The sequence below is a fragment of the Coregonus clupeaformis genome, unplaced genomic scaffold (assembly GCF_020615455.1).
Source record: "Coregonus clupeaformis isolate EN_2021a unplaced genomic scaffold, ASM2061545v1 scaf0500, whole genome shotgun sequence".
Lineage (NCBI taxonomy): Eukaryota > Metazoa > Chordata > Actinopteri > Salmoniformes > Salmonidae > Coregonus > Coregonus clupeaformis.
In genome coordinates, this window is record NW_025533955.1 from 127,074 (window position 1) to 142,214 (window position 15,141).

Sequence of the window (15,141 nt, forward strand, 5' to 3'; positions counted from 1 at the left end):
GTCGTGTCAGGGTTAGAGGTCAGGGTTAGAGGTCAGGGTTAGAGGTCAGGGTTATAGGGTCAGGGTTATAGGGTCAGGGTTAGAGGTCAGGGTTCTCACCTCTCCGTTGGTGTTCCCAGGACAGAGGGGGTTGTTTGGGTCGTGTCAGGGTTAGAGGTCAGGGTTAGAGGTCAGGGTTAGAGGTCAGGGTTTAGGGTCAGGGTTAGAGGTCAGGGTTATAGGGTCAGGGTTAGAGGTCAGGGTTAGAGGTCAGGGTTAGAGGTCAGGGTTAGAGGTCAGGGTTGAGGTCAGGGTTAGAGGTCAGGGTTATAGGGTCAGGGTTATAGGGTCAGGGTTAGAGGTCAGGGTTAGAGGTCAGGGTTAGAGGGTCAGGGTTAGAGGTCAGGGTTAGAGGTCAGGGTTATAGGGTCAGGGTTATAGGGTCAGGGTTATAGGGTCAGGGTTAGAGGTCAGGGTTAGAGGTCAGGGTTAGAGGTCAGGGTTAGAGGTCAGGGTTAGAGGTCAGGGGTTAGAGGTCAGGGGTTAGAGGTCAGGGTTATAGGGTCAGGGTTAGAGGTCAGGGTTAGAGGTCAGGGTTAGAGGTCAGGGTTAGAGGTCAGGGTTAGAGGTCAGGGTTATAGGGTCAGGGTTAGAGGTCAGGGTTAGAGGTCAGGGTTATAGGGTCAGGGTTAGAGGTCAGGGTTATAGGGTCAGGGTTATAGGGTCAGGGTTAGAGGTCAGGGTTATAGGGTCAGGGTTATAGGGTCAGGGTTATAGGGTCAGGGTTAGAGGTCAGGGTTCTCACCTCTCCGTTGGCCCTGGTGTTCCCAGGACAGAGGGGGTTGTTTGGGTCGTGTTGAGGTACTTGATCCTCCTTGTCCTTCTCCACCTGGCCACTCCAGGGTCTCTTCATCCTGTGGGCCGACACCAGAACCCACGTGTCCCGAAGGGGGTTGTAGCGCAGGTGCTGGTGCTCTGAGACACAGAGAGAGAGAGAGAGATACATGCGCACATACACAGAGAGAGAGAGAGAGAGAGAGAGAGAGAGAGAGAGAGAGAGAGAGAGAGAGAGAGAGAGAGAGACATGTGCACATACACAGAGAGAGAGAAGAGAGAGAGAGAGAGACATGTGCACATACAGAGAGAGAGAGAGAGAGAGAGAGAGAGAGAGAGAGAGAGAGAGAGAGAGAGAGAGAGAGAGAAATGAAAATGTCTTTATCCTTTGGGAACTTCTGAGTGTAATGTTTACTGTTAATATTTATTGTTTATTTCACTTTTGTTTACTATCTACTTCACTTGCTTTGGCAATGTTAACACACGTTTCCCATGCCAATAAAGCCCTTAAATTGAATTGAAATTGAATTGAATTGAGAGAGAGAGAGAGACATGTGCACATACACAGAGAGAGAGAGAGAGAGAGAGAGAGAGAGAGAGAGAGAGAGAGAGACATGTGCACATACACAGAGAGAGAGAGAGAGAGAGAGAGAGAGAGAGATGTGCACATACACACACAGAGAGAGAGAGAGAGAGAGAGACATGTGCACATACACACAGAGAGAGAGAGATGTGCACATACACACACACACAAGTACACACGCAAATACACACACGCACAGCGAGAGAGAAAGAGATACACACGCACATACAGTTAGCTAATCAGGCATCTCAAGAACTAACCCCAGATTCTGTTGTAGTCTAGCCTAACTTTTTATAATAGGTAGAGGTTCAGTCACAATTCAAGTCTATCTAGACTGTGCTCTATAACACGGCCTGCAGGTGGCGACAGAGATTTATCCACGTACTTTATTATGAATCTACCAAAACAGGAACTGAATCACGGGTTGTACTCTGCGTAACAGAAACTATTGCTGACTGAACTGTATCACGGGTTGTGCTCTGTGGTAACAGAAACTCTTGCTGACTGAACATAAACACCTTTTAAACTGAACATGTAAGGTCCTTGGACTATAAGGAGTAACATTAGGCTCATTTAGTCCATAACTCCTAAAAGACCAAATGTACTAATAGTCTGTAGTCTCATTTTAGTAGTGTGTTCTGGCTTGTGTGCTTGCAAATCATGTTCCAATAAAGAGATGTTACCCTTTGGATCAAAGCTGAGTTCATTCTTGCTGCTCATTGCGGTGGTCTGTTGTTGTCACAACGCCGACGACGTGAAAGTCCACCTGTGTCCAGCCCTACTTTACTAAACCGCTCTCTGTGTCAGTGGCTCGGACTGTCTTTAGTCTGACATCTATAGGATAAACCCTAACCCTGCTTTGAATTAGTGCTGTTTTGAAACCTCTCTGCCTCTCCTTTCGAAATAGAATCAGTGGAGAGAATCAAAGCTGCGCAGAAGAACGCAGGACTCCAGATGTTGTCCGTAATGCAGGTTTACTAGTTGTCACGGTCAGGAAAGAACGATGCAGAACGGTCAGATAGATATATGTTGTTAAATATTTGTATCGGTAGCACAATCTTACAGATAGTGGCTTTCTGATGGCTAGGACAAGACACGTGACTTCATGGCGCGAAAACACAAGCTCACCTACAATATTGACACCGCCCACCATGCCTGCTTGACATTTTATCAAGATTCTCATTGGATATCATTTCAATACTCCACTCGTCATTTTGTTCCGCCCCTATCAACGTCTTTCTGAACGTAGCGTCCGATGGGGGCGGAGCAGAGCTGAATGTTAAGGCGCCTCCCCCATAGAGAATGATAGAGGCCTCTAGTGGCCAAAAGCTCGCTTTAGCATGGGCTTCCACCATTTTAATGTAGTCAACTGGGTGGGAATTCCAACTTCATTGGCTGCCTGCCCTCCTGGTGACAACAGTTGAAGTCATGTCCAACAGGATCATCAGGAGGGAACAGCCAATCATTAAGAAGAAAATGGACTACTTCAAACTGGAGATAGCCTCAATGGCGTTGCCCATGCTGTCCCAGGCGCGGTAATGACACATATACAAAGAGGAGTCATGTATCTATCTCTATGGGTGCCTTCTCATGCTAACCTCCGTCTTGTCTTGACTGCAGCTCTTACTTCTGTTTCAACTCTACTTTTCTGTTTCTCTGGTCGTTGTTTTCTACCACTCAATCTTATAGCCATGTCTTGGACAACTAAAGTGTTAAAGCTAATCGTGCTGGCTGGAGTGTCTGTGTTGATAGTGATGTACCTGCGGCAGTGGATGGCTAGCAAACAGTATGTCTTCACGAAGGAAGATGTTGCTATACTGGCCAAGCGATACGCAGGTAAATTGGTAGTTGGCTAGTCAGAGGCGCTTCATTACGGAAACCCTTTAATTACACGGAAGCAAACAGAACTAACGATAGTTTCTATTGGACAAGTTCAGGTAGTTCTCTCCGTTTCGTTTTCTTCCCTTTATTAAACGGCGTAATGAATATGCTCCTGATAATCATTAAATTGATATTTGTGATGGTTAGCTTAACATCATGAAAAAGACTAGTGAAATTAAGTGAAAAAGCCGTCGAAGCCGGTGTTTGGAGGATATATTGGCACAGGTGTTTTTAGGCCCAAGACGAAGTCGAGTTTGAGTAATTTATTCATACTATTTCATCCTAACACAAAATATAGTTCCGACACAAATCTAGGGTTGCTGCCCGAACCGTCTTGTCGTTCTGTATCAATGGACGCGACCCAGTCGTTCTGTATCTATGGACGCGACCCAGTCGTTCTGTATCTATGGACGCGACCCAGTCGTTCTGTATCTATGGACGCGACCCAGTCGTTCTGTATCTATGGACGCGACCCAGTCGTTCTGTATCTATGGACGCGACCCAGTCGTTCTGTATCTATGGACGCGACCCAGTCGTTCTGTATCTATGGGACGCGACCCAGTCGTTCTGTATCTATGGACGCGACCCAGTCGTTCTGTATCTATGGACGCGACCCAGTCGTTCTGTATCAATGGACGCGACCCAGTCGTTCTGTATCTATGGACGCGACCCAGTCGTTCTGTATCTATGGATCAGCGACCCAGTCGTTCTGTATCAATGAGCGCTCGAACCGTCTAGTCGTTCTGTATCTATGGGCCGCGACCCAGTCGTTCTGTATCTATGGACGCGACCCAGTCGTTCTGTATCTATGGACGCGACCCAGTCGTTCTGTATCTATGGACGCGACCCAGTCGTTCTGTATCTATGGACGCGACCCAGTCGTTCTGTATCTATGGACGCGACCCAGTCGTTCGTTCTAAATGTTCCATTGCCATACTGGCTGGCAACGTTCTTATCCCTTGCTTGCTAGCTAGCCAACGACGGTTAACTTAGTCACATCAAAGTGCAGCCAGAATAACAGTAAAGTAACTGCATTTGCATTTGTTTAAGCTGTTTTCTAGTTACATTTATTTGGATACATCCATAACAATGAGCTAATGAGGCGCTATTTCGCCTGGCATAGAAAATGTGCTCTCTCTTCAGGACACTGATGTTCAGAGGAGCTAGCCAACAACACAGCTAACATAATCACTTTAAACTGAAGCTGGAAAGACTGCAAACTAGCTGCACTTTGTTTCATTTGACCTTTTTTCAATTTACATTTCTTTGTATATATCCATACAAATGATGCCAGCTGATTCATGATTTCGACTGTCTGAGAAACGCTGCCTGTCTGCCTGTCTGTCTGTCTCGTCCCGACTCCCAACACATTCATTACTATGGGACAGCTGGAGATCGAATTTGAATATTGAAACAATGTTGCAAATGTCAGAGAGACAGACAGCAAGGTTTATACAAATCTCCGTGGTTGAAATCTAAATGTTAGTCTAAAAGAAATGTGAGATAATGTCTAGATGTTGTTTATAGTGGAGATTAAGTTTATAAATTGCCTGGCTGGGCTGATGTGACAGTGGATTGCGCAGTCAGATGGAACCGAGTAAATAAGCATTTTAACATAATAGATTTAGCCAGTGGTAACTTGTGGAATAGACACCAGCTGGAATGTGGTTTTAACCAATCAGGATTAGACCCACCCCTTGGCCATATACCACACCTCCTCGTGCTTTATTGCTTAAATAACCCACAAGTTAACTAGCTAGCTTAGTTGATTGGCTGATCATCAACTTGCTGTAGGATTAGACCCAAGCATGTAGCTAGCTAGCTGTAATTGTATTATGCCAGCCTTCCAGATCTAGTTACAGCTAAGTGATCCTACTAGCCAAATGGTTTTGACTAGAACGAGGTGAATTAGTAGTTGAGAGAGGTGAGTGAGAGCTCTTGCAAGCCAACATCAGCATGCTATCTTGTTAAAAAGGGGAGGGTTCATCTTTGATAACAGTGTGAGGTCAGGGACATGCTAGACATGAGATGTAGATTACTGCTGTTAATAAGGAACTTCTACCGTCCTATAGTTGTCTGGTAGCACTGATTTATCACTGATGTTGTCTCCTCCAGGCCAGGACCACGACCAGGCGTTCGCCAAGGTGGTGGTGGAGCTGCGGAGGAAGTACCCTGGTCACATCCTGCCGGACGAGGACCTGCAGTGGGTGTTCGTTAACGCGGGTGGCTGGATGGGCTCCATGTGTCTGCTCCATGCCTCCCTCACTGAGTACGTCCTGCTGTTCGGCACTGCCGTGGACACTGGAGGACACTCAGGTTAGGATCTCTCTGGGTTCACACACTGCCGTGGACACTGGAGTACACTCAGGTTAGGATCTCTCTGGGTTCACACACTGCCGTGGACACTGGAGGACACTCAGGTTAGGATCTCTCTGGGTTCACACACTGCCGTGGACACTGGAGGACACTCAGGTTAGGATCTCTCTGGGTTCACACACTGCCGTGGACACTGGAGGACACTCAGGTTAGGATCTCTCTGGGTTCACACACTGCCCCTATGTCATACACTGGATAGGTCCAGTGTAATGTGTTGTTTTACAGGGTCAGCCATAGTACATTTACATTACATTTTAGTCATTTAGCAGACGCTCTTATCCAGAGCGACTTACAGTTAGTGAATACATATTTTTTTATACTGGCCCCCCGTGGGAATCGAACCCACAACCCTGGCGTTGCAAACGGCATGCTCTATCAACTGAGCTACATCCCTGCCGGCCATTCCCTCCCCTACCCTGGACAACGCTGGGCCAATTGTGCGCCGTTGTTTTACAGGGTCAGCCATAGTAGTATGATGGGTGCAGTGTAATGTGTTGTTCTACAGGGTCAGCCATAGTAGTATGATAGGTCCAGTGTAATGTGTTGTTTTACAGGGTCAGCCATAGTAGTATGATAGGTGCAGTGTAATGTGTTGTTCTACAGGGTCAGCCATAGTAGTATGATAGGTCCAGTGTAATGTGTTGTTTTACAGGGTCAGCCATAGTAGTATGATAGGTGCAGTGTAATGTGTTGTTTTACAGGGTCAGCCATAGTAGTATGATGGGTGCAGTGTAATGTGTTGTTTTACAGGGTCAGCCATAGTAGTATGATAGGTGCAGTGTAATGTGTTGTTCTACAGGGTCAGCCATAGTAGTATGATAGGTGCAGTGTAATGTGTTGTTTTACAGGGTCAGCCATAGTAGTATGATAGGTGCAGTGTAATGTGTTGTTCTACAGGGTCAGCCATAGTAGTATGATAGGTCCAGTGTAATGTGTTGTTTTACAGGGTCAGCCATAGTAGTATGATAGGTCCAGTGTAATGTGTTGTTTTACAGGGTCAGCCATAGTAGTATGATAGGTGCAGTGTAATGTGTTGTTTTACAGGGTCAGCCATAGTAGTATGATAGGTGCAGTGTAATGTGTTGTTTTACAGGGTCAGCCATAGTAGTATGATAGGTCCAGTGTAATGTGTTGTTTTACAGGGTCAGCCATAGTGGTATGATAGGTGCAGTGTAATGTGTTGTTCTACAGGGTCAGCCATAGTAGTATGATAGGTGCAGTGTAATGTGTTGTTTTACAGGGTCAGCCATAGTAGTATGATAGGTGCAGTGTAATGTGTTGTTCTACAGGGTCAGCCATAGTAGTATGATAGGTGCAGTGTAATGTGTTGTTTTACAGGGTCAGCCATAGTAGTATGATAGGTGCAGTGTAATGTGTTCTACAGGGTCAGCCATAGTAGTATGATAGGTCCAGTGTAATGTCTTGTTTTACAGGGTCAGCCATAGTAGTATGATAGGTGTAGTGTAATGTGTTTTTTTACAGGGTCAGCCATAGTAGTATGATAGGTCCAGTGTAATGTGTTGTTTTACAGGGTCAGCCATAGTAGTATGGCGCCCGTGGAATAAATGAGGGTTAAGTGCCTTGCTCAAGGGCAAATCGACAGATATTTCACCTGGTCGGCTAGGGTAATCGAATCAGTGACCTTTAGGTTACTGGCCCAACTCTCTAACCACTAGGCTACCTGCTGGTTACTGGCCCAACTCTCTAACCACTAGGCTACCTGCTGGTTACTGGCCCAACACTCTAACCACTAGGCTACCTGCTGGTTACTGGCCCAACTCTCTAACCACTAGGCTACCTGCTGGTTACTGGCCCAACTCTCTAACCACTAGGCTACCTGCTGGTTACTGGCCCAACACTCTAACCACTAGGCTACCTGCTGGTTACTGGCCCAACTCTCTAACCACTAGACTACCTGCTGGTTACTGGCCCAACTCTCTAACCACTAGGCTACCTGCTGGTTACTGGCCCAACTCTCTAACCACTAGGCTACCTGCTGGTTACTGGCCCAACTCTCTAACCACTAGGCTACCTGCTGGTTACTGGCCCAACTCTCTAACCACTAGGCTACCTGCTGGTTACTGGACCAACTCTCTAACCACTAGGCTACCTGCTGGTTACTGGCCCAACTCTCTAACCACTAGACTACCTGCTGGTTACTGGCCCAACTCTCTAACCACTAGACTACCTGCTGGTTACTGGCCCAACTCTCTAACCTCTAGGCTACCTGCTGGTTACTGGCCCAACTCTCTAACCTCTAGGCTACCTGCTGGTTACTGGCCCAACTCTCTAACCACTAGGCTACCTGCTGGTTACTGGCCCAACTCTCTAACCACTAGGCTACCTGCTGGTTACTGGCCCAACTCTCTAATCACTAGGCTACCTGCTGGTTACTGGCCCAACGCTCTAACCTCTAGGCTACCTGCTGGTTACTGGCCCAACTCTCTAACCACTAGGCTACCTGCTGGTTACTGGCCCAACTCTCTAACCACTAGGCTACCTGCTGGTTACTGGCCCAACGCTCTAACCACTAGGCTACCTGCTGGTTACTGGCCCAACTCTCTAACCACTAGGCTACCTGCTGGTTACTGGCCCAACTCTCTAACCACTAGGCTACCTGCCGGTTACTGGCCCAACTCTCTAACCACTAGGCTACCTGCTGGTTACTGGCCCAACTCTTGAACCTCTAGGCTACCTGCTGGTTACTGGCCCAACTCTCTAACCACTAGGCTACCTGCTGGTTACTGGCCCAACTCTCTAACCACTAGGCTACCTGCTGGTTACTGGCCCAACTCTCTAACCACTAGGCTACCTGCTGGTTACTGGCCCAACTCTCTAACCACTAGGCTACCTGCTGGTTACTGGCCCAACTCTCTAACCACTAGGCTACCTGCTGGTTACTGGCCCAACTCTCTAACCACCAGGCTACCTGCTGGTTACTGGCCCAACTCTCTAACCACCAGGCTACCTGCTGGTTACTGGCCCAACTCTTGAACCTCTAGGCTACCTGCTGGTTACTGGCCCAACTCTCTAACCACTAGGCTACCTGCTGGTTACTGGCCCAACTCTCTAACCAATAGGCTACCTGCTGGTTACTGGCCCAACTCTCTAACCACTAGGCTTCCTGCTGGTTACTGGCCCAACTCTCTAACCACTAGGCTACCTGCTGGTTACTGGCCCAACTCTCTAACCACTAGGCTACCTGCTGGTTACTGGCCCAACTCTCTAACCACTAGGCTACCTGCTGGTTACTGGCCCAACTCTCTAACCACTAGGCTTCCTGCTGGTTACTGGCCCAACTCTCTAACCACTAGGCTTCCTGCTGGTTACTGGCCCAACTCTCTAACCACTAGGCTACCTGCTGGTTACTGGCCCAACTCTTGAACCTCTAGGCTACCTGCTGGTTACTGGCCCAACTCTCTAACCTCTAGGCTACCTGCTGGTTACTGGCCCAACTCTCTAACCACTAGGCTACCTGCTGGTTACTGGCCCAACTCTCTAACCACTAGGCTACCTGATGGTTACTGGCCCAACTCTCTAACCACTAGGTTACCTGCTGGTTACTGGCCCAACTCTCTAACCACTAGGCTACCTGCTGGTTACTGGCCCAACCCTCTAACCACTAGGCTACCTGCTGGTTACTGGCCCAACTCTCTAACCACCAGGCTACCTGCTGGTTACTGGCCCAACTCTCTAACCACTAGGCTACCTGCTGGTTACTGGCCCAACTCTCTAACCACTAGGCTACCTGCTGGTTACTGGCCCAACTCTCTAACCACTAGGCTACCTGCTGGTTACTGGCCCAACTCTCTAACCACTAGGCTACCTGCTGGTTACTGGACCAACTCTCTAACCACTAGGCTACCTGCTGGTTACTGGACCAACTCTCTAACCACTAGACTACCTGCTGGTTACTGGCCCAACTCTCTAACCACTAGACTACCTGCTGGTTACTGGCCCAACTCTCTAACCACTAGGCTACCTGCTGGTTACTGGCCCAACTCTCTAACCACTAGGCTACCTGCCGCCCTATAAAGTGAATAGGGTACCATTTGGGTCACATCTCAAAAGTCTAATTCTTAAGGTGTTCTGTCCTCTGTCGTATCCCTCCCTGCCAGAGGGAGGAGAACACAAGGAATGAGGAAACCCTTTTTATATTCACCCACAGTGTGCAGTAGCATCACAGTAACCTGTTGTTCTTCTGTTCTGTTATTAACTTCTCTTAAGGTCGTTACTGGGCTGAAATATCAGACACCATCATCTCTGGGACCTTCAGGCAGTGGAAGGAGGGATCAACTAAGAGTGAAATGTACTATCCAGGTAAGACCACAGAGATCCTATTACATTCTATGTGTTAGACACTACAGCTGTTCTACCCAGGTAAAACACGGGTCAATGAGGTTAGGCGGGTAGCCTAGCGGTAGCCTAGCGGTAGCCTAGCGGTTAGAGGGTTGGGCCAGTAACCAGCAGGTAGCCTAGCGGTAGCCTAGCGGTTAGAGGGTTGGGCCAGTAACCAGCAGGTAGCCTAGCGGTAGCCTAGCGGTAGCCTAGCGGTTAGAGGGTTGGGCCAGTAACCAGCAGGTAGCCTAGCGGTAGCCTAGCGGTAGCCTTGCGGTTAGAGAGTTGGGCCAGTAACCAGCAGGTAGCCTAGCGGTTAAGAGCGTTCGGCCATTAACTAAAGGTCTCCGAGACGACTAGGTGAAAAATCTGTCTGTGACCTTGAGCAGGGCCCTTAACCCTAATTGCTCCTGTAAGTGGCTCTGGATAAGAGTGTCTGCTAAATGACTTGCATGTCAATGTAAACTAGCCTACCAACTAGTAAGGTGGAGTGGGCCTACGTTGTAGTGTCTTTTGTATCAGCTGTGTGTGTTTGTGTTAACAGGTGACACGATAGTCCACACGGTAGGCGAGGCAACGTCGGTCCAATGGAGTGCTGGGACGTGGATGGTGGAGTATGGCAGAGGCTTCATCCCCTCCACCCTGGGGTTCGCCCTGGCAGACACTCTGTTCAGCACACAGGACTTCCTCACTATGTTCTACACAGTACGGGTCTACGCCAAGGGAATGCTGCTAGAGGCCAATACACTACTCACCGAGGCTGGGGTCTTCTGAGCAACCTGACCCCTAACCCTCACCGAGGCTGGGGTCTTCTGAGCAACCTGACCCCTAACCCTCACCGAGGCTGGGGTCTTCTGAGCAACCTGACCCCTAACCCTCACCGAGGCTGGGGTCTTCTGAGGAACCTGACCCCTAACCCTCACCGAGGCTGGGGTCTTCTGAGCAACCTGACCCCTAACCCTCACCGAGGCTGGGGTCTTCTGAGGAACCTGACCCCTAACCCTCACCGAGGCTGGGGTCTTCTGAGGAACCTGACCCCTAACCCTCACCGAGGCTGACGTCTTCTGAGCAACCTGACCCCTAACCCAAACCGAGGCAGACGTCTTCTGAGCAACCTGACCCCTAACCCTCACCGAGGCTGACGTCCTCTGTGGTACCTGACCTCTAAACCTTGAACCTCTTAGAGTTAGATATACGTGTTGATTGCATCCCATAAACTAATAGCTACTGTTCCTTGCTCTGTTAGCTAGCAGGCTAACAGGCTAGATAGCTGACTAATAGCTACTGTTCCTTGCTCTGTTAGCTAGCAGGCTAACAGGCTAGATAGCTGCTGTTCCTTGCTCTGTTAGCTAGCAGGCTAACAGGCTAGATAGCTGCTGTTCCTTGCTCTGTTAGCTAGCAGGCTAACAGGCTAGATAGCTGCTGTCAACATAAAGCCATGTCCAACCTTCTCTAAACACATCAGTGTCTATACATGAATGGCAAGTAGCAAGTTGTATGTATTTGTCAACATTTTAAGGGATGTGTAGATGGACATAACCTACTGCAATCATTCTGGTCGAACACATTAAAATAATGTTTTGGGGCATTGTGTGTGTGTGTGTGTGAGAGATAAGGACCCCTTTGGCCTTTACAGTCTTTTAGAGTATTAACAATTACTGCTGGTTGTCGTTTCAAGAGATAGGAAGCCCACCTGCCTCCTCCACCACTGTGACACCATATGTTCTGAAACAGTAAAGCTTGACTTAGTACTGTCAAAGCTGCTAGCCATAGGCATAGCTATACTGCATATTGACGTTTTCCTTGACAATGTCGACTGGAAATCGAGAGGCATAATAGCTGATAAGTGTTTAATTAGTTAATTGATTTGTCATGCCCATACCATAGCAATCAGTCTGCACAATTAACAAAGACATGTATTATTGACCTGTGATAGACATTGTCCTACACACTTATTATTGTCCTTAGAATCACTTGTGTTCAAGAAACATGTTACAATTGCCAGTGTTTAACTACGTTTCCTTGATAATGGTTTCCAACAAACGGTTGGCAGAACTTCACTGAACAGCAATACTCTTTTTTGTATTATAATTCTATTTGCAGAAAACCTTTATTGAACATGACTAGTTTCTGGCTCTGTAAATTTGACTGAACACAGTTTAGCAACAGTGGATAAGTCTGCTCTCCTCTTCCTCATCAGTACAGTTAGAAACATCAGCAGTAGTATTGGGGACAGTGATATTCCTCTTGGGTTTCTCTCAGCTATGGAGACAGGTCATCAACCGGAACCACCTTTGAAAAAGGAGCACAGATGATGTAATGGTTATTATGTGTGGAAACCTAGAACAGACTATCAATATACAACTCATGGCAATTTTCACAATTCAAATACCCTCCATTTTTATTTTTCACGATAACTACACTCCAACCAATAATTCACTAAATGTACCCAAGTACGGTCTTATTGAGTAGTTATATAATAATAATAATATGCCATTTAGCAGACTCTTTTATCCAAAGCGACTTACAGTCATGTGTGCATACATTAGTTATAGCACAGGTAGGGGTGACGATTAATGTCCGTTAGACATTTACATTTACGTCATTTAGCCGACGCTCTTATCCAGAGCCACTTACAAATTGGTGCATTCACCTTATGATAGCCAGTGGGACAACCACTTTACAATGTATTTTTTTTGTTTTTGGGTGGGGTAAGGGGGGTAGAAGGATTACTTTATCCTATCCCAGGTATTCCTTAAAGAGGTGGGGTTTCAAATGTCTCCGGAAGGTGGTGAGTGACTCCGCTGTCCTGGCGTCGTGAGGGAGCTTGTTCCACCATTGGGGTGCCAGAGCAGCGAACAGTTTTAACTGTGCTTCCGCAGAGGTAGGGGGGCCAGCAGGCCAGAGGTGGATGAACGCAATGTCGTTTGGGTGTAGGGACTGATCAGAGCCTGAAGGTACGGAGGTGCCGTTCCCCTCACAGCTCCGTAGGCAAGCACCATGGTCTTGTAGCAGATGCGAGCTTCAACTGGAAGCCAGTGTAGTGTGCGGAGGAGCGGGGTGACGTGAGAGAACTTGGGAAGGTTGAACACCAGACGGGCTGCGGCATTCTGGATGAGTTGTAGGGGTTTAATGGCACAGGCTGGGAGCCCAGCCAACAGCGAGTTGCAGTAATCCAGACGGGAGATGACAAGTGCCTGGATTAGGACCTGTGCCGCTTCCTGTGTAAGGTAGGGTCGTACTCTCCGAATGTTGTAGAGCATGAACCTGCAGGATCGGGTCACCGCCTTGATGTTTGCGGAGAATGACAGGGTGTTGTCCAGGGTCACGCCAAGGCTCTTTGCACTCTGGGAGGAGGACACAACGGAGCTGTCAACCGTGATGGCGAGATCATGGAACGGGCAGTCCTTCCCCGGGAGGAAGAGCAGCTCCGTCTTGCCAAGGTTCAGCTTGAGGTGGTGATCCGTCATCCATACTGATATGTCTGCCAGACATGCAGAGAATTAGGACCACTGAACTGGGCATGAATCATGTTGGAATATCACTGCAGGGCAGTAAAGGAATTACGCTGAGACTCCGATGTTTTACTTTAAAATGTATGCTGATGTAATATCATATTAATATTCTATTGTCATATTATGCCAAACAAAAAACTATTAATGCAACTCTATGCACAAGGACTGAAATATAAACACATTTACTTGAAGAACGATGCAAAGTTTGGTAACACAATTACGGCTTGTTTTTTGTTTGGCAGACATTCTTTAAGTGAAAAACCTGAGTCTCAAGCGTAATTCCATTACGGTGAATTTGCCCTGTAGCCTTCAGTACAGGACTGGGCGTGGTTGAGAGAGCGAACAAGGGCTACGTCCCAATTCTACACCCTTCTCTCTAAGTGTGCACATGCATACAAACACACAATACCATTCGTACTACACACACGTACACATGGATTTTGTATTGTAGATATGTGGTAGTATCAATCAATCAATTTTATTTTATATAGCCCTTCTTACATCAGCTAATATCTCGAAGTGCTGTACAGAAACCCAGCCTAAAACCCCAAACAGCTAGTAATGCAGGTGTAGAAGCACGGTGGCTAGGAAAAACTCCCTAGAAAGGCGAAAGCCTAGGAAGAAACCTAGAGAGGAACCAGGCTATGAGGGGTGGCCAGTCCTCTTCTGGCTGTGCCGGGTGGAGATTATAACAGAACCATGCCAAGATGTTCAAAAATGTTCATAAGTGACAAGCATGGTCAAATAATAATCAGGAATAAATCTCAGTTGGCTTTTCATAGCCGATCATTAAGAGTTGAAAACAGCAGGTCTGGGACAGGTAGGGGTTCCATAACCGCAGGCAGAACAGTTGAAACTGGAATAGCAGCAAGGCCAGGCGGACTGGGGACAGCAAGGAGTCACCACGGACGGTAGTCCCGACGTATGGTCCTAGGGCTCAGGTCTCTCAGTTGGCTTTTCATAGCCGATCATTAAAGAGTTGAAAACAGCAGGTCTGGGACAGGTAGGGGTTTCGTAGCCGCAGGCAGAACAGTTGAAACTGGAATAGCAGCAAGGCCAGGCGGACTGGGGACAGCAAGGTGTCATCATGCCCGGTAGTCCTGACGTATGGTCCTAGGGCTCAGGTTCTCAGAGAGAAAGAGAGAACGAGAGAATTAGAGAGAGCATACTTAAATTCACACAGGACACTGGATAAGACAGGAGAAGTACTCCAGGTATAACCAACTAACCCCAGCCCCCCGACACATAAACTACTGCAGCATAAATACTGGAGGCTGAGACAGGAGCGGTCCCGGAGACACTGTGGCCCCATCCGAAGAAACCCCGGACAGGGCCAAACAGGAAGGATATAACCCCACCCACTCCGCCAAAGCACAGCCCCCGCACCACTAGAGGGATATCCCCAACCACCAACTTACAATCCTGAGACAAGGCCGAGTATAGCCCACAGAGGTCTCCACCACAGCACAAACCAAGGGGGCGCCAACCCAGACAGGAAGATCACGTCAGTAACTCAACCCACTCAAGTGACGCACCCCCTCACAGGGACGGCATGAAAGAGCACCAGCAAGCCAGTGACTCAGCCCCTGCAACAGGGTTAGAGGCAGAGAACCCCAGTGGAGAGGGGAACCGGCC

The 15,141-nt window shown here is 48.0% G+C and overlaps 2 protein-coding genes across 3 annotated transcripts in view; one reads left to right on the forward strand and one right to left on the reverse strand.

The window, feature by feature from the left end:
- galt (galactose-1-phosphate uridylyltransferase) overlaps positions 1 to 2,536 on the reverse strand; it is a gene marked incomplete at its 3' end in the record, with an annotated part of 121,003 nt that extends 118,467 nt beyond the window's left edge. The window contains 2 exon segments of the mRNA XM_045215716.1: positions 785 to 954; positions 2,080 to 2,536. Of these exon segments, the coding sequence (XP_045071651.1) occupies positions 785 to 954; positions 2,080 to 2,116 (207 nt within the window).
- Positions 2,537 to 2,960: 424 nt separating this feature from the next.
- sigmar1 (sigma non-opioid intracellular receptor 1) lies at positions 2,961 to 11,579 on the forward strand. Of its 2 annotated transcripts, XM_041872680.2 has the most exons (5): positions 2,961 to 3,232; positions 5,393 to 5,593; positions 9,881 to 9,973; positions 10,536 to 10,750; positions 10,793 to 11,579. In XM_041872680.2, the coding sequence occupies exons 1-5, from the start codon at positions 3,088 to 3,090 to the stop codon at positions 10,805 to 10,807; spliced, it is 669 nt and encodes a 222-aa protein (XP_041728614.1). In that variant the 5' UTR covers positions 2,961 to 3,087; the 3' UTR covers positions 10,808 to 11,579. The 2 variants fall into 2 exon arrangements, with proteins under 2 accessions (XP_041728614.1, XP_041728613.1); XM_041872679.2 differs by having other exon boundaries at positions 10,536 to 11,579.
- Positions 11,580 to 15,141: the final 3,562 nt, after the last annotated feature.

Bases quoted from the DNA above. Each gene is read 5' to 3' on its own strand.
- sigmar1 (XM_041872679.2), top strand. From the start codon at position 3,088: ATGTCTTGGACAACTAAAGTGTTAAAGCTAATCGTGCTGGCTGGAGTG. The intron at 5,594-9,880 runs GTTAGGATCTCT...ACTTCTCTTAAG, and splicing joins GGACACTGGAGGACACTCAG to GTCGTTACTGGGCTGAAATA. The intron at 9,974-10,535 runs GTAAGACCACAG...TTGTGTTAACAG, and splicing joins GAGTGAAATGTACTATCCAG to GTGACACGATAGTCCACACG.